Raw genomic sequence first — 20,180 nt, forward strand, 5'->3', positions numbered from 1 at the left:
GTCCTACTGTCCCTGGAAAAACATCTGGGTAAGGGAGGAGGGTGGGGAAGACTGTGGAATGTTGAGAGGTAGGCCCAACCCTGGACACTTGGATTGTGTACAGGCTCAGAATTTAAGAAGGAAATTTTCAACCCAAACTGACAAGTACATGTCACACACCTTTGATAGGACTACGTTTGTATACAGAACCTACCGGTACGAGTCTCATCATAGGGGTAGTTTGCCACAAGGTCTCCACCATGGAGGTTGGCTGACAACACAAAAGGGATATCCATAATCCAGTGAATCACACCTTTAGTTTCTGGTGCAAGCTACGAAAGAAAAGGAGCATTTCAATAGATTCGTCAACAGTATTCCAAAGCCAACACATTGTTGCAATAAGCACCGTAGAACAGACTCTGGCTTTGTTTAGAGCAGCATGAGAATGGGCCTACCTTTTATTAATCCTCTGTCCAGTGGAGCAACAGAGCGAATTCTGGGCTTTTGCAAGAATTTCAATGGAAACTGTTTAATGGAATGGAAACGCTATCTTCCCAAGTGATTCTCACACAACTGGCCATTTGACTGTATGATTTTTAACAGTTTCAGAAACTGAATGTGAGGAAAGGGTTTTTTTAATACTTTCTTATTTTGAGGAGAAGGTCCCTTGGGAAGGTGGTCTGGGCACCTATCCTCCTGCCTCCTTTTCTTTTTGCTGCCAAGTCACAGCTGATTTTATGGGAACCCCATAGGATTTTCAAGACAAGAGATGTTGATAGGTGGTTTTTCATTTTCTGCCTCCACCGTCACATTCCTGGTATTCCTTGGAGACCTCCCATCCAATTACTAGCTATGGCTGAACTAGTGATAGATGGAAAGCAGAAGGGGGAATAAATAAATAGAAAAATGGAGGGGAAAAAGGAAACTAGAAGTAACATGGAAGTAAAAAATCATGCAAAGAGGAATCAAAAACTTTCCTGCTAAGAGACTGTGCATATATGTGTGTGGTGGTGGGGGGTGGGGGACATCTTGTGCAAACACACACTGCATACACTCACACATACAAGTGAGCTTTGACATTAAAGGTCTTTTCTATTTATAAGACAAATGCAGACACAAACACAATTGAAATAAACAACAAAAATACACATAATAAACCTGAGTTGGTGGCTTGGGTTTCCTCTTATTATCTTCAACGTATCAGCAATGGTTACAGAATTTCCAGATGGCAGCTGATATTAAGGCTACTGCACTGGAAAGGCACAATCCATCTGGAGAGAAATCTCTTTCAGAGATTAACTTCAAAGCCCTATTTTTCCGCTGATAAAATACTAACCAGCCGGCTGTGTAGCTGAACCTGATTGTAGTAAAAGTGCTCTCACTGCATGCAGATGTGTGGAGGTTCGCTTCATTGACTACTGATACCTGTGCCACTTGCTATTTTGCAGTTCATTTCAACTATGAAATATTTAAAGATGTGAAAAACAGTCATTTGGGAGGAAACAGTAGGTTTTAATGTGCCTTGAGAAATCAAGCATGTGCCAAACAATGCAAAGAAACACAGACTGGCAGCCATTACACTCTCAAAGGAATCCATATGGAATAGGGTCTTGCAGGAACCTTTTTAGATATGGTGCTTATTTACCAGTACTTTATAGGCTTCATAACAGACGTAACTTGGTGTTTTTATTGTGGGGTGGAGTAAAACACATTGACAATTGGGGGAGGAAGGAAGCTTTCCCAGGTCATGAGACAATTTCCATCCACGGAAGTTGCTATCCTGCGATGTTAGGAAGGAACACAAAAACCATTTGAATGGCCATTAGCGAATTATGAACTGCTGGACAATGAGCTGAAAAACTGATCACACTTAACAATCAGGACACAGACTGAGCCAGCTGGTGTTTAAGCATGCCTCGTTCTGAGACACTGATGCCTCCTCATAGTCACAGCACTGGTCACAGCAATGATGGGAGAGAACCCAAGGTCTTGCAAGAGAAGGAGGTCTCACAAGAGGCTGGAGCTTTCAGGGTGTGCGCCCAATTTGCAGGACATTCTTTAAAAGGGACAGGACAGTGGCTGGCAGGGAGCTGCTCCCTGGAGGCTGCATAGAGCAAAGGTTGGCAATAGGAGGAGGACCTGGGTGATGGAAAAACCCATTCTCTTTACAGCTGATGTTATAAAAATGAGAGGGGGCTGGGTGAAGAATTAGGGCAGAAGTAAAAAAAGGAGGTGGAATAGATATCTAGCCCCTCAAAACTTGAAGGACATGAGGAACAGGCATCAACATGATGACAGATCACCAATTTCCTTACCTTGGAGTTCTGGTCCACAGCTTTCTTCAGATTTTTCAGTAAGTGATTATTTGGGCCACCTTCTTTCTCATGGACATAGACTATTCGATCCAGGTCAGGGAAATTTCTGTTCAAGTCTACTCCCTGTGCATTATTTCGGCCAACAAACCAGTCTTTGAGTTCACCAGGCTGGGAAACAAAGTGGCAGAAGGAATTTAACAGCATCCAAACCATTAGTAGAAAACAGCACATATTATCACTTAACAAGCATGAAATAAATTGTCATGAAAGCTGAGAGAAATGGTCTATTTACCTCAGTACTGTACTATCCAACAGTGACTAAAAGAAAGATTAAAAGCAGGGGGTGCTGAAGATGTTTCCCAACTGTTTTTAATCCCCAGTATCTGGGTCTCAAAGGCACACCAGCTGTTATGAATCATTAACAGAAGTGTATTCATCCCTTGGTGTCTCATTATTTGATAATTCACACTTGATGTGTGAACTGTTTCCATCTGAAGTGTTCTTTAGATGATAGCCCACTTCTATTTTCAGAGATGGATATGACTAGTATTACCTGATGCTAGAGTCAACAAACAATGAACACTTATGTATCACCTGGCTTCTAAAACAACTGCTCCATTTCTGGCTGTCCATACAGGATGACATCAATAGACCTTTGACCTATATAACTAATACTGAATATCTCTTGGGTAAAAAAAAGTAGAGATTCAAATATTCTCTCCCACAGGAAAAATGAGATTTTCCAAATGTTTGAAAATAGTAATTTAATATAAGATAAGCACACTTCTACTATTTTCCAATGAAAGGCTAAGCCAGGGGTAGGGAACCTGCGGCTCTCCAGATGTTCAGGAACTACAATTCCCATCAGCCCCTACCAGCATGGCCAATTGGCCATGCTGACAGAGGCTGATGGGAATTGTAGTTCCTGAACATCTGGAGAGCCGCAGGTTCCCTACCCCTGGGCTAAGCAGTAATGCTGATACCCAGAATAAAAAATACAGGGCAAGTAAAAAAAAATCCTTCCTTTGGACTGCAGTGGAACCTCGGTAATCATAGCCCTTGGTTTTTGTCTGTTTCAGTTTTCGCCGGTCGACCCCGGACGTTTTTTTGCCTTGGTTTTCACCAGGCGCCTCGGTTTTCGGCTACACCATTTGCGTAAATTTACGCTTTTTGTGTAAATGTGCTACTCTGTTTGCATAGCGCATGCGCAAACAGCGTTGCTTTGGTTTTTGCCAGTTTTAGTTTTCGTCGAGTGTTGCCGGACGGATTACCAGCGAAAACCGAGGTTCCACTGTACTTTGATTTTAAATGCAAAACACTTCAGATAAGAGTCACTAGAGGGTGCTCTTACATTGAACATTTCTATCCAACAGACAGGACATTGTAAGTCTATAGCCCTTTGCTCAGTAATAAAATGAAGACTGTGTCACTTTAAACAAGTTAATTTAAAATAGTTCCTTAACGCTATGCACAGTATGTTAAGAAAGATGGTGATCTGTAAAGTGATACTTGGATAGCATACATGTTTAGGACATTGACAATCACTTAGAACAGAGAAAATTAGAAAACATCCAGCAAGCTTGATTGTGAATACACACATTTTGCAGTTCTCTCAGAATTCTTTCAGTCCATGTGGAGGCAAGCAATTGCAAGCCATCTCTGAACATCTCTTGTCTGGAAGACCCTATGGTGTTGCCATAAGTCAGCTGTGACTTGAGAGGATGTGCAGACACACCCATATGTAGTGCAGTGGCTGCTGAAACACAATATTGCATCAGATCCCTTGCATGTTTAAAACTATAGGGACTGAGAAAGTGAACTTCAAGAACATTATGCTGTTACTCAGTTAAGCTAAAGGCTGGCAGATAGCTGAAGGGAAGTCTATCTGCAAATGCTTTGAGGACCAAACTATATATTTGTGTGTGTATGTGTTAAGTTGGGTACAGGTTTTACATGGTTACTGCATACATACCTGTGATGCTGCCTTCTCAAAACCATCTGGATTCAAGGATGGCATGATATGGATGCGCGTACTGTGGATCAAGTTGATAACAGTTTCATTTCCCTTCTGATATTCATTGCACAGGTACTGAGCCAAGAAAATGAGAAGCTCTCTTCCAACAGCTTCATTTCCATGCATGTTCCCAACATACTTGAATTCTGGCTCCCCTAAAACATAACAGGACATGAGATGTCAGAGGTACAGAGATTCATGAACACATCTCCACATCCAGATTGAATTTATCAGACAAAAGAGCGTATTAAGCTGTGCCCCTGCATGCAATTTACTAATTATGATGGATTGGAGCCTATGTACCACCAGCAAAAGATGTGAATCAATCCCTCCATCCCTCCATCCCTCCCTTCCTCCTAACTCCAGAGGGTCCGTTTGGAACCGTAAAACACTCAGTTCTCTGTATACTAGAGGCCATTCTAAAATTCTTCCACAACAAAGGAGGTTTTTTTATTGATCCCACCCTAAAATTGTATCAGGGCACACCCATAGCCCAACTTCTACAGGAAGCAGAAATTTGGGAATGATATAATAATCAAGCTGGAGACTGTTAAAAATCTTTTTAAAGAAAAAATAAAGTTCTGTCTAAGGCAGGGGTAGGGAACCTGCGGCTCTCCAGATGTTCAGGAACTACAATTCCCATCAGCCCCTACCAGCATGGCCAATTGGCCATGCTGACAGAGGCTGATGGGAATTGTAGTTCCTGAACATCTGGAGAGCCGCAGGTTCCCTACCGCTGTAGGGCACTCCAGCTGCCTTGAAGTGGATGAACTTGGTCTTCCTTCAGTAAGAACTCAGGTACAGGTTGCTTCAATTAACTTTTACCATAGTACAAGCAGATCAAAGCTCCAGCCTCCAATCTTTCAAGGCAAACTTTGACCCTTGTCCAGTATCTGGGTCACTAGATATGACTAGATATGTCACTAGATATGATAGATCAATATTCTTTTCTAGTTGACTCTCATGGGATTCCCCGGGTTAGCTCCAAACTGCATGAGTGAGCATACACCTTCGTTGCCTTGTCAGACAGGCATATAATACTAGGTCCTAATTTTCTCCCTATTATAAATGGTTCAAAATAGATCACAACAGAGTCCATTACTTGTATAAGATCCCATTTTATAACCTAAGAGCCTTTGCAGCATTTATTCTCAAACTATGCCATCTGGCACGTTAACAGGACTTACTCTACTAAATAAGTCACTCAGTGTATCTGTGTGTGTGGTAAGTTAAGAGGCTGAGGAAATGCCGCTGTCCTCTATATTAAGAACCCAGATATAAACTTCTGGCAGAGGTTTTAGCCAATCTGACTGCATACACGGTTGAGAGAAAATAATATTCCTTATGGATGTAGAGCTATATGTTAAACACATGGCAACGCTATATACTACAGCCGCCAAGAAAACACACCCAACAGTGGTGTCTGAAACCTGAAATCTGCAGTCTTGCAATCTGCTTTTATTGTGTGGGGCTTTTTAGTCTTTTAAACCGAGAATATTTACAACTGTCTGGGTAGGAAAAAGTCTGTCTCATGGTTGGAATCCTATCCTTCTGATTGTTTAGACCAATTTTGTAATTATAACTACTATCAAACGATAAATGTAACGAAAAGTGTAAACAGACTAAAGTGGCCAACAAATTCTGACAAGAACTTACATAAAGAAAAAGACGTAAGGAGATAAAAGAGACTGCGGAGTAGTCTGAGATGAGTAAATTTGTTAGCCTTGTAAGTTTATTAAGCAAAACCACAAGCATTCTAAGAAAAACATCATGACATCTTTTATTTCAGAAACGGATGTTCACAGGACCTCAGGTATATTTTCAAAAAATAAATGTTTCCTTTCAAATAGTGTTTATCCAGTTGTTATTACATCAGTCACAGGTACAACTTAATGAATACTCCGGTCTGATCTACTTTAGCCGTAAAATAGCTTCTATTGAAAATTATAACAGGTTTACAATATAAAGATTTTATTTTCCATCAAGGACTTTGAGAGTCCTTCTGGCTTAACCATTGTTAATCCAGAAAGATCTTTCCAAAATAGCTTCTATAATCCAACACACACTTCTCCAATTATGCTTGCATAAATGACATTGAAGTCAGTCTTTGAAACCTGTCCCAAATGCAGAAATGAAACTACAGCTCAACGTTACTTGTGAGAATAAAGAATAAAAAAATATAGTAGCTCAGCCCAAGTTCCCCTGACAAAACAGTGGGAAGTGGAATATATAATTGTTGCATATGGTTTATGTGACATTGGATGCATTAGTTGAAATTAATGGCATTGGTAAGGCAAAAGAGCTTACACGTGTGATATTGCAGTCACACATACGGTTGCCAAATTTTAAACTGGTTCTTCTAGCTTTTCCTTTAATATCAGGCATCTGAAAGCAATTACCAGGTGATGTTACAAACAATTTCAGGTGACCATTTCCATTCATTAAAACTCTGTTCGATGGGACCTTTTACTGTCTAGGTGGCAACCTTACATACGGAGCACTTTAAATGGATGACCATCCATGCAAAGCAGCAACACATGTCACATACTGGTTGTTGTGGGTTTTCTGTGCTGTGTGGCTGTGGTCTGATAGTTTTCGCTTTTAACATTTTGTCCGCATCTATGACTGGCATCTTCAGAGACACGTCACAGTAATATGTGTTTCTCTGCACACTGCTCCATGGAGAGGCACACATCTTACTATGGCACACCTCTGAAGATGCCAACCATAGATGCTGGTGAAATGCTAAGAGCAAAACCTGCCAACTATGGCCACACAGCCCAGAAACCTACAAGGCTGGGAAAGCCTTTGACAATACATGCCACATAACTTCTACATTGGTAAGGGTGCAAAATCAGATTTGTAAACTCTTTCACCTTTCTACAATCACCTTTAAATCAGCCCCACAGCTCAGTTTTCAATGTCAGACTTTAACTCCTGGGGGTTGGGGTCAGGGGAGGGGGGTCGTGTTGGTATTTTTGCAAGAGTCTGTCACAACTCAGACATGAAGGGGTCAACTGTGTGCATGTACACTAGTTACTGATGTCACAGTTTAATGGCCATTGATTTAATGGCTATTGGCTATTGATTAAGCTATTGGTCAGTTTGTCCAGCATTGCTAACATGACACTAGTCATGTAGACAGAAAATTATAAAGTACAGTATGTTTCTTTATTTGAGCAGATACAGTCCTAGTCACGATGTGAAACCATGAGTTGCAAGTATGTAACCAAGTGTGACACTAGAATAGAAAGGTGTTCTTATTTTCTTTCCATGCAACCCTCCCTAATAGTTAGTAACATTCATTTATATAAAACAGCAACTGTGTATTGGTCTCTTTTATGCTACTCTGCTAATACATTAAATTTATGCCAACAAAAGGTTATGGGCAACAGTTTGCCCTCCAGCCTCCTCCTTTCTTCAGTACATGCATTTCAGCACAGGGGAGGAAGGGATTTATAACACCCTTAGCACTCTCTCCCAAAACCTCTAACTTGCTTAGAAATGGCTAGGTCATCCCTCCCAAATTACCCTGGGGTAGTACCTAACAAAAGCCCATCTGGAAGCAGAGCTACCCCAGGCTCTGCCAATGTCCTCAAATTAAAGGGGCGGCCTGGTTTATTCCTAGTTTCTGAGCCAATGGGCCTCCTTCTGTGTTTTCCTGTCCACCCAGCCTGAGACTTCAAAACAATTTCCTGCTGAGCAGTGTTTCTCCCAAGAAATCACTCCCCTCCACTTCTGCCTGTCTCCAGGTCCCTCATTGGCTCCTGCTCCTAGACTACTCCAGCCCCCATGGCCAGCTGTCTCTGCATGTGCTGGTGAGGTCTCCTCCCTGCTGCCCCCCCTTCTCCTGTTGCTCATGGCAGGTAAGTCTATCTAAACTCACCCTGCCAATCTTCCCTGGCAGCTTTCATCACTTCATTGTCAATGCACTCCTCCAATGCTGTTTTGTCAGGCCCTATGGGTGTGGGGAGGGGTTTTCCAGATCTGCCAATGTTGCCGGAGCAACCTGGCTTTGTCCTGGCGGTAATGGTGGGTGTGTATGGGTTGCCTCTGGCTCTGACATTGCCAAGGCCTCTGGCTAGACCCCAAAGCTAAAGGTAAATGTGGGGAGACCCTTGCAAGGCCAGACACAATGAAACTGGCAGCTAACCCCTATTTGGAATTCAGTCGTGGTCCCTTCAAGCTTTGGGAAAAACACTTTTGTGTAGGAAAAAGCATGACGACTGTGAATTGGATTTATCCCATCCCAGGATATTTTAATTGTCTAAAATACCTTATGAGTTCATAATATGCGTAGTTTTGTTTTATTAAGAGGACCCACTTTTTTAATCCTCAGTGTCTATCAAAAATAAAGATTTATATTAATAAATTGAACAAAAATCACAGAACACAAAGAAAGCATTAGAAAGCTGGACTATTTTATAAACAGTTTGTGTCTCATTTCAAACAATAAAACTATGTTTTCTAATGACATTTCCATGCCCTACCGTTGAAACCCAGTGTTTCTGCTGTGTTAATAGATTATGGTGTTTCTGACGATTTCCATTTACCTGTCACTTTTAAATATTCCGACTTGCAACCAGGCAATTTTCCACCTTGAGCATCAGGAAATTCATTAATCTAAATGCATTTGAAATCTGAATTCTGTTTTGCTTTACTTTTTTACTTCATTCTGAGAAAAATACTCTTGGGATCACTTAAGCAGAAGATCAAAGTCTATGAAAATGATCAATTCTTCTCTTTTTTTAAAAAAAGAAACAGCCAGGGTGTGAGACGGTCTTTCGTTTTCAGTCATTTGAGAACCAGCCTTTTAAACTGTTATCTGGCTTGAAGGAAACTGTGGTGGTTTGTGCAGTTTTCCTACAGAGTGACGCAAGTGAAGACAGCTCAGTTCTACAATCTAGTGGGAGGGAACAACTTCTCCTTAAATCAAGTGGGCTAAATTAGCTTATACTGGGCTGTGGAACTGACTATGTATATTAGACGGTGAATACAATTATCAGATTATTCAGATCACTGCAAAAATGGATTCTGCTGAAATGAACCAAAGAACCGTTCACTTTTGCCCAGAGAGGGAGCTGTCTTCCAGCACCCCTCCTCACATCCCTTCCTTTCATAGACTCCCACCCATGGACAGGAGGAGACCTTGCAACTGGCAACCCCACACCTGGACCTATCACCAAACAAAGGCACCTGTGGAAGCCATGAGCCAGGAGAAGCTGCAGGGAGCTGGCAGGAAGACCTGGACAGCAGTAGCCAGCCTCAGCAGTTCCCCAGAGCAGGGCAAGGCTGACACAGCTGAGGTTAAGCTGCAAGCAGCAGGCCCCAGCCTTTCTTCAGTATAGGGCGGACCCCACATAACCCTGACAAGGCTGCAATCATAACCCCACATAACCCTGACAAGGCTGACAAGGAATGGCGGCTAGAATGGTGTACTTGGAATGGCAAGCTGGAATGGTGGCTGGAAGGTGTAATTCCAGTTGAGTAAATCACTCTGGACTAAAGAGAAATCAGGAGATAACCTACATTGCTTCAAGAAGCTTCTCTCTTGAGCAAACAATAAAGGCAGATTTTTTGGGCAGTCACAGAGGAAGCTATGGAGATGAAAGGCATGATGATTACTTGAAAGATATAAAAGATAGTTTTATGCAACAGAGGCTTCGGAAGATCTAAAATAAGATCAACAAGAATTAAAGCAGCTATAATAAGAAGAAAGGGAAGATACTAGATTGGACTACAGGGACTTCTAATAAAACAGAACTTGGTAACAATACTCAGCAGTTGATATAGCTGCTCCAAAGAACAGATGTATCCAGAATTTAAAAGTGAAAGCTTCACTAAAAATAAATTGATGGAATAAGAAATCTCTCTTAATTGGTATGTGCACAGAAACAGTTAAAATGGTTAAGCTGCTCCTCTGTAAATATAACAACAACAGGGAGGGGGGCATACATTGAAAATGCTGGGGAGGGGGGAGAATTAGGACTAATAAAAGGAAACATTTTTTCACGCAATGCGTGATTGGTGTTTGGAATATGCTGCCACAGGACGTGGTGATGGCCACTAACCTGGATAGCTTTAAAAGGGGCTTGGACAGATTTATGGAGGAGAAGTCGGTCTATGGCTACCAATCTTGATACTGAGATTGCAAATGCCTCAGCAGACCAGATGCTCAAGAGCAGCAGCAGCAGCAACAGGCCATTACTTTCACAGGGTATCCTGCATGTCAGCTCCCAAAGGCATCTGGTGGGCCACTGCGAGTAGCAGAGTGCTGGACTAGATGAACTCTGGTCTGATCCAGCAGGCTCGTTCTTATGTTCTTATGAGGAAATAAAGACACACAGTAATATGAATACCATGTTGGGCATAGATGGGGGAGATCCACAATGATATCTCTAAAGTCCACAGGATGTTCTTTGACTGGTATCTCTAGCTTTTCCAGACGTTACAACCATACATACTGGGAACCCATCAGTGGCCACACATGCTATCTGTGATGCTCCCAATTTCTGCAGTTGATGGGTTTTGTGTAATATGCAATGAAGGTGAAAATGTATGGTACCCTGTTCAGACAACATAATGACTGTCTGGATTGGGAGAAACCCAGATAATGTGCATTCCCAGCATGTAAACTGTAACATCACCTCTCTCAACCTACTCAACATGTGTTTTAAGAACATTAAGATAGAAAACAATATGCTGCAGGATGGAGCTCTAAATCATTCTGAAGATTACTTGTATTTTTTAAAAACATATTCAATTACTCTTAGGGCCCACAAGAGTGATTTACAAACTGGTGGGGGAGATTCAGAACTTTGGAGGCCATTTGGAGGGAATTAGGGATTTTAGGCAGACTTGTTTCCATTTGCTTTGGATACTTTTTATACTGCTCACCCCACAGCAAGGATAAAATCCCAGATTCCCCCCACAGGCCTTTAAAAGCACAAAGATAATAGAAATCAATCCTAACATTAAGAGATTGGACAATGGCCCCCTCGGAATAAGGACTTCATTGAACGCATGATCGAGATCTATAAATCATATACATGCCAAACAATTCATCTCTCTCATAAACATAGCTATACGCATGAAAATACCTTGTTAGTCTTTACTGATATTATCCAGAATGTATTGTCGAAGGCTTTCACGGCCAGATTCAATTGGTTCTGGTGGGTTTTCCGGGCTGTGTGGCCGTGGTCTGTGTGGCCGTGGTCTAGCCCCCTCAGCCCAGTGATAGCCAATTTATACATGGAACATTTTGAGAAACAAGCCCTCAAAACAGCACCCTGCAACTTGGTTCTGATTTGTGGATCACACTTTTACAATCTGGAGCCATGGTGAGGAGGATCTGCTAAATTTTCTGAACCACCTTAACAGCATCCACCCAAACATACAATTTACTATGGAAACTGAAAAAGAAGGCAAACTGCCTTTTTTAGATGTCTTGGTCTTTCACAGACCCAACCACCAATTGGGCCACACAGTATACAGAAAACCAACACACACAGACCGGTATCTACATAAAAACTCCACTCATCATCCACAACAGAAAAGGGCATAATCAAAACTCTGACAGATCATGCAAAACAAATTTGTGAAGCTCATCTCCTCCCTGGTGAAATCAACCATCTAGACTGGGCTCTGCAGGCTAATGGCTACTCCACTACAGAAATCAAAAGAGCTTTAAGGCCAAGAAAAACCCAGAGGACTGCGGAGAAACAGCCCATCACCGGAAAAATATTTCTACCATACATCAAGGGAATCACAGATCAAATAGGGAAACTGATGAAAAAGCATTACCTACAGACCATCTTCAAACCCACCAGGAAAATACAGCACATGCTACGCTCAGCAAAGGACAAGAGAGACCTTCTGCACCAGGACTGTCTAGGAACGTGCACATAATTATTGAAAAAGAAAGCGCCTTTGGTCATATGCTGTATATCTGCCTAATCACCAAGTCAAAACAACCCATTTCATGTTGCATTAGGAAGCAGGCATTCTGTATCAGACAGTGCAACATTTCATAGAGATGTGAGAGGATATGGGAAATTTAACATGCTACCCTCCCCACCTCAGCAGCTTAGCGTGGGACAGTTCATGAAACATTTTGACACTTGTTCCATGTGATCTTATGATCCAACATGTGTGAGCTACATGTTCCTATTTTGCAAGTTTGTCCATCTTAATTGGGGTGGGGATATGAACAAGCATTATTTCAGGTGTAGCAGAAAAGTACAAACCCACACATTTCCATCATGTTCAAAGTTACTCAGAATATCTTATTATTGCCAGACAGAAAATGCTGTTGGGACATTGACCTCAGAATACAAAGAAAGAACATAGTAAGAAAAGTTCCCTTTCAGAACATAACGATATAATTATTTGGCGAGACATTTCCTCAAGATAATATCAAGATTTAACCAGTGCACTTGGAGCCCATATTTTTTAGCAACCTAAGCATAATAAAAAATACTTCTTCTGGGGGAGGGGAAAAGAATAGTGCTAAAGCCTGATTAGTATAGCAGCAAATAGACATCACATTTCATTTCTGTGCATCCTAAACAGAGTTCTAAATTGATTAAAATGGGCTTAGAAAGGTGTAACTCTGCTAAGGCTGACACTGCTATAGCTTCAGGTTACTTGGAATGGAACCAGTTGTTTAATGCCAAAGGCCGTTCAAATCAATTTGGTAGATGAAAAGTGTTACGTTTCTTTATGGAAAGAACAGCATCCAAATGCCCAGCTCTATACAATGTCTGTTGGGCCCTTCTCTATCCAATAATTTGTCATGGTGGTTCTTTTTATCTATGCACAGAAACAGAGGGGGGGATAATATAATCTGTATTTTATTATGGGCTGTTCTGCACTTGGTTTTTTGCACCTGCTTGGCTTTTTCACTGCATGAGTATTTTCCCTCCCTCACACATCATTTGTATTGTTGTCTTGTTGCTGCTCTCCTGATTTGTTTGTTAGTTTCTAAGTTTTTTCCAGGTTTTTTTCAGTAGCCTGAATAACATGGTAAGAAATATGGTGAAAGACCTGGGGAAAACTTGAGGGGAAGAAATGTAACCACCAAAACAATATTGTGTATAAAGGAGGGAAATTATAAAAAACATTAGAAAGTCAAGCCAGAGAAAAACCTAGTGCTGAAAAGTTACAGTTTTACCAACTTCATAAGCTCACAGTGGAAAGCCAGTTCAGCACAACCTACGCTGGTCATAGACAGCAGACTGCAGAAAGGAAGGTGTCCCCCTCCATCCAAATGCCACTGATTCCTCCCTCTCCCTCTCCCCCTGCCCCCCCCCCCAAGCAATGCTTGGCAATGCTAAGACAAAGTTTATAAAGATTTCAGTTTTTAATAAGAGGGCACAAGTACCATCCTAACCCAATGTTCATTTTTTCTTCCTCTGATTATTTTTAAAGCTTTTATTTTGTTTTGTTTTTGTTAGTCTTGCTACAGTAATGATCACCTTTGATAGCAGTGCACATACCAGGAGCATTCAAACTTCATCTCCAATCAGAAGTGACACATACACAATCTAAGAAGGACTGTACTACTATGACAAAAATATTTGATTCCAATATTTGAAACCAAGTTTGACCTCTGCTGCTTCACTATCACGGGATCTTGGCAACTCGCCTCACCATTCCTGAAGATGCAGAATGTTTCAGATTTACTCAGCAGTTAATCATGTAGACCAAGACTAATGGTTCAAAAGTGAAGAGCCAGAATATGGCATAATCCTTCCTAGACTGTACGTATCACTTCAAACAGAAGATGGGGATTACATGTTCGTATACTCCATAACAACATAACATCACTGTATAGAGACAGTTATCACAACAAGAAGCAGCAGCACTTAGGCTAGTGGTGGCAAACCTTTGGCACTCCAGATGTTATGGACTACAGTTCCCATCAACCCCTGCCAGCATGGCCAATTGGCTGTGCTGGCAGGGGCTAACTCTAATGAACAGCTCTAATGAACTCTAATGAACAGCTGAGTGAATAGTCAGTTATCAACAAGCAATTGCAACTGGCAATTGTGATCCAAAGTCAAAGTCGTTTATTTACGGTCAGCGACCAGTAGTACAAGATCAAGGTACATCAGTTTCAAGATACCATTGCCATAGTGTATATATAGACAACAATTATGATCCAAACCCACACAAGTTTGGGCAACCCGAACAGAACCTAGGAACTAAAGAATGTGCTCTACCACTAGACCAAACTCTCCCTCTATATCATCGCCACTATTTTCCGGTTGTCGTCTACAGTTGCTTCAGCAGATTTTTAAAAGCATTTTGTTCAGTGACATTTTCTTTTCTTTATTCAGGGAAATCTACAAAAAACATAAAAGAACTGAGCAGGCGCTTTATAGATGCAAGAAGAGGATGCATTAAAGACCATGCTATTTTTTCATGTTGCTGAATAGGTTTCGGTAAATTGCACATTTGTATGGAACAGCAAGCAAAGAATTAATCAATATGACTCATCCCTGGAACCTGAGTGGGTGGAAAATGTCAAAGAGGACCAGGAGGCAAACAGTACTAGGAGAAGTGCAATCTGTTACCGAATTTCAGTGCTCACAGAGACAAAGCAAATGGACAGATAATTTATGTGAACCAAATCATGTATGTTGTACAGTAAATAATTTTTGTGATGCCGTTTTTTTTTTAAATCCTGGAGATGATTGATAAAGGGTCAAAAGACATATAAATGAATCTGCATCTAGATAACAAGTATTCCACTTTTCTTAAGTGGAGTAGGGAATGCATATTGCTCTCGTTTGATTATTTCACCTGCATAAAAATCACCACAGAGCAGTGACCATGGAAATCTTTTCAGCACGGGAATGAGAGTAAAGGCAATCAGATGTGATGAATGCCAAGAAGTGAATTTTATGGCTTCCTTTTATGCTACTGTTTTGTAATTTTATAGTACTGTTTTATTTGTGAGCCATTTCATGCAGATCTCTGGAGGGAAGGCATATATATATTTTCTAAATGGATAAAAAGAAGATCAGGCACAAGTTTGCTTTGACCAAACAAAGTTTTGTTATTGAATTGAGTAGAATGTGATAACCAAGGAAAGGAGGCATACAATAATAGCTCTTACAGAAAGCAGAACAGAAGGCATAAAGGCCATGAAGGTCATTTTTTTTTACACATCACAAAACAGTACAATGATTTTTAGAAAACAGATGAAGTAGGGAGCAGGAGAGAATAAGAGGCCCATCTCTTTTACTATTTGGCTTCTCAGTGTGGGATCTTACCAGTGGTGGGATTCAAATAACTGGGGTTCAAATAATTTAACAACCAGTTCCGGTGGTGGGATTCAGATACTTTAACAACTAGTTGTTTACAAGCCCCATTTTAACAACTGGTTCTGCCGAAGTGATGCGAACTGGCTGAATCCCACCACTGGATCTTACCCACTTGCGAATCCACTCCAAGGAAAATCAGAAAAAAGATAGCCTTAAGAGGATGAAACAGTGCTAAATAAATACTTTTTTTTAATACATCAAAGTTTTGCATTTGATGCCTTCACATTAGAGATGCCAACCTCCAGGTGGGACCTGGGGATCCCTTGAAATTACAGCTCATCTCCAGACTACAGAGACCAATTCTCCTGGAGAAAATTGATGTCTTGAAGGGTGGGCTCTATGGCATGGTACCCCTGTACCCCACTAAAGTTCCTGTCGTAACCATGCTTCATCCCCAAGGAAACAAGGGGATTATGATTTTTGGTTTGAAAAGCTTCCTCTGCAAATCAAGGGTTAGATCCATAAGTATTTTTGTCAAAGTCTCTGCAAGCCAGTCTAAGGACTGGGACTCAGTAAGCAATTGGTAGATGAGGCAGTTGGAATCAAAGTTGAAAAGTAGGTGTACCCAGAACTTAAAAACCACACCTTAGTCTAAAGCAAATGCTGACCAGTTTCAAGACAGAGAGCTGATAAACAATAGGGCAAACTGAGTATTTTATAAAGAAAAGGGAATTCCAGAGAATGACTGACTGCACCAATTCATTCAGTATGCCATATAATAACTGCAAGCATATTTTAGCATTGAAAACCTTAAGTGCAGCAGGGACACATCGTAGGTCCCTAGAAAAAAAGAGAGGGATAGATAGGGTGCTGTTCTTTATTATATTAGCAGCTATTTTTGGTGAGCGAGCCAACCAGCATCATAATAAAAATATAAACTTAAATTAAAAGATTTAAAAGATTTAACCTGCTGTAAAATATTGCTATTTACTTTCCATTTGGAGGGTTTTCAGGATCTTGAGAAGACACAAGTGTTGGATTTCATGTAATTTAAAATGAGTCTGGGCAACAAGTGAGTAAGTATTTCAGGCCTACTCATGAGCAAGATAAAAGACCTCGTAGTTGGCATAGAGAAGTATTGGAACATGGGCAAAACCAAGTTTGAAGCAATGGTGATTAATGTTCAGGAGAGTAAGAGCGAGGTCATTCAGAAAGAAGTTGAACAGGAAAGGAGCTAGAATACAACCCTGTTTAACCTCCTCATTAATAGGTATTTGGGGAGATAGAATCCCTGATCAAGTGCATTTAATTTGGCAGTCTGTAGCAGTGTACAGTGTTTTGATAAGGAATATCAATCTCCTACCAGTGTCCATTTTAAATAGTTTTGAATTAAAAAAACCCTTTAAGGTCCAAAAAGGTCAAGCATAACTTGATGTTGGCTTTCTTGCTATAATTATTGTCTGGTTCAAGAATAATACAGTGATCAAGAAAAGATTTCTCATGTCTACACTCAATTAGCTCTGGACCTAATAGATTGAGATGAGACATCCAGGAAGTACAGTAAGTTAGTTTGTAGATGTTTGGTGTATAGTTTTTCAATAGCAGAAATTAGACTAATGGGCTTGTAGTTTCTTGGTGACATCAGAATCAGGGGCAGATGGTCGCTAAACACATGATATGGAAGTCCATCACTTGATCTTTATGGGAGGGGGAAGTTAAGATATAATCAATCACAGATATAATCATTGACATCACACTGGGCTAATATAACAAATCTGAAACAAAACTTTTCTTCTTTGAGATAATTTTGGTCAGCGATTTTAATGCTAGGATTGATATAGATGTTTGGCCATTATTTAAAACATTAGGCTTTGATCCTGATCAAACAGTAATACAGAGCAAAACTCTGCCTGTTTTTTTTTCCCTTCACAAGATACTCCAAGGATATGTTAATGAATCCAGCAGGAATTCTTTTGCTAAATTTTGTATATAGTCCAACAGAATTCTCTTAAATGGCTCAAGTAATTATGACCATTTTGGCAGGGTCACATTTGTATCCTCAAGAGGCAGCAATAGTTATATAATCACAGTAAAACAAAAACAAAAACAATGCAAAACTATACTACAAGTTTAATTAATTACTACAATTTTAACACACTTTCAGCTGTTTTTTTTAAAACTAGCATTATTATTATTGATGTAATTCTATACTTTCCAGTAGTTTTAGATCTGCAGGCCACAATTCAGGCTGACATTTTATAATCTATCCTGCAAAGGATGCCAAAATCATGCCTCTGAGTGTTTTGTTTTCTCACTGAATGCCAGATTACAAAATTATAGGCATTAGTCTGACAGAAAGGTAAGCAGACATTACTGAAACTGACCATTCTTATGATTAATATCCCGCAGCTGCAAAACCAACCTATATAAACTTGATATAAATGCTATACTGGCTCCAAAAGCAGAAACAGTAATACGATAATCACTACACCACACAGGCTTTGCTAATGGCAGAAACAATAGAGTAAATGAGTTTTAACCCTCTCCATCTTTCTTGCCACAGCAAGTAAACATCTTCACTGAGGAATTATATAAGGGACCCACCCTCTCCCTCAGCCTTTACTTATTGTGCCCACGTGGTGTAGACCTAGGCAAAAAATCAATATTTTAATCAAACCACTGCTTATTTAGGAGAAGTGAGTGAGCTCTAGAGCTTATTTGTTATTTGCAGGTAGTAATCACCAGACAGTTCCAACCTGAAATAACAATGCTTTGTATGGAAGAATGGAGAATGGTGTTATCCTTTCTAAGCAAGACTATTTCAGGATGGCTGATCAGTCGTAGCACCACACACTAGTATCTACTTGGCAGCAAAGAGGAAATGTGAGAAGTTCTGCTTCTTGGTATAAAGAAATGGAGGTTTACTTTACACATTATATATTAGTGTGCAAGTTGTAGCTTATATGTGGGACAATTAATATTTTAAATGGTATGTTTAAACATTTGTGTGCTTAAAAAAATAAATCCTGACAAATGCTATAAGAGAGTGATGAAGTTCCTTGAAGCATGTACCCATATTGGAAAATCACAATACAGTATATAAACATTAATGTATAAACACTTGCAGCAGAGAAGCACCTGGTCCTTTCCTACTTGCTTCCCAATACAATAACAGTGTTTTCCTGAAGTCCCTGAGACCCCCCTTTTTTGTACAGTGTGAATCCCCTTTTTGTACATGTGCACACATGAGTGTGAGCCTAAAAATAATAACAGGAGCCTGAATTAAACCAATATCAAGAGGCAGTGAATCATGCCAAAGATCACAAGGCAGCTCCTCTATCAATACACCTACACATAAGAGGGATTCAATCAAAGGCCATTCTCCACAAGGACCTTAGAACCTCCTCCCAAATAATCTGGATCATAACCAACAACCCACATTTCCAAAACAATAAGCAATGGGCCAATCCCAGCAATTTCTTTCCTATCTAAAGGATCAGACAGGAGGATTCTAGCTCTTTTCCAATCATGACAAATATCTGACCACAGACAAAGTCATATCTAACTTCCAAATCTCCCCAAGGGACCATTCTTGACAATCTCCATGCAATAGGAGAAAACTCCTCTCAATTGTCGATTCCAACAATTTAGATAAATAGATCTAGAAGAAGAAGAGTCTAGAAATGTTGAAACATAAGAAATTGCATATCAGAATGAAACACTTAAGATAAATGGTGATGACAAACTTGTGGTTGTCACAAGTTCTCTATCATGTTTAGTTTGGCTCTATGTCTGACCTGTATTTTTCACTATGAAGTATGTCGAGTCACCAAAGTCAGTTTTAATAGATTTTAAATGCCTCCAAAGCTGCAAAAAGAAGGATGTGGTTAATTTGATAACCCTTGAAAAGTCCCCCAGTTGTGTCACTCACTGCTATAACTCTGGGAGTAGATCTTGTATTCACTAGGACAGGGGTAGGGAACCTTTACCACTCAAAGAGCCATTTGGACCCATTTTTCACGGGAAAAGAAAACACTTGGAGCCGCAAATAATTTTTGACATTTAAAATAAAGATAACACTGTATATATTGGGGGTTTTTTTACCTTTTACTCCACTCATTCTGAGAAGCGCATGGATGCGCCCGCCCTGCTGCCTGCAGGGCGGGCAAGGATGGGGCCAGCAGCTTGGCCTTGCCGGCCGCCGGGAAAGTGCCCGCCCTGTCCCAATGGGGCGGGCGAGAGGGGAAGCCCGCAGCGCGGCCCAGCCATCCACAGGCAGTTGGTGCGCCCACCCTGCTGCCTGCAGGGCAGGCAAGGATGGGGCCAGCAGCTCGGCTCGTGGAGCCGCAGTACAAGGGCAGAAGAGCCGCATGCGGCTCTTGAGCCGCAGGTTCCCTACCCCTGCACTAGGAAAATGACTGGTGAGTTCTTTCCAAGGGAAATTTTGAGCTTGAAGAATGAATGTTCTGACTGCTTTTACACATTCACATATTTGCTCAGCATCACTCCAGGAGGGTGGTTAGGATTCTGTGGGACAGACCTCAGAATTGCCTCCACAAGTGGAGGCCATTTCAGTGTTCTTCTAGCTCAGGGGTAGGGAAC

The 20,180-nt window shown here is 40.8% G+C and overlaps 1 protein-coding gene across 1 annotated transcript in view; it reads right to left on the minus strand.

Moving 5' to 3' along the window:
* The window catches only part of CPE (carboxypeptidase E), a 70,109-nt gene that overhangs the window by 15,137 nt on the left and 34,792 nt on the right, over nucleotides 1-20,180 (minus strand). Inside the window, exons 2-4 of the mRNA XM_048509109.1 lie at nucleotides 4,267-4,463; nucleotides 2,295-2,462; nucleotides 194-311 (exon numbers count right to left, since the gene is read on the minus strand). Of these exons, the coding sequence (XP_048365066.1) occupies nucleotides 194-311; nucleotides 2,295-2,462; nucleotides 4,267-4,463 (483 nt within the window). The remainder of the gene's footprint in view (nucleotides 1-193; nucleotides 312-2,294; nucleotides 2,463-4,266; nucleotides 4,464-20,180) is intronic.

The sequence above is a fragment of the Sphaerodactylus townsendi genome, linkage group LG10 (genome assembly GCF_021028975.2).
Source record: "Sphaerodactylus townsendi isolate TG3544 linkage group LG10, MPM_Stown_v2.3, whole genome shotgun sequence".
NCBI classification, from domain to species: Eukaryota; Metazoa; Chordata; class Lepidosauria; order Squamata; family Sphaerodactylidae; genus Sphaerodactylus; species Sphaerodactylus townsendi.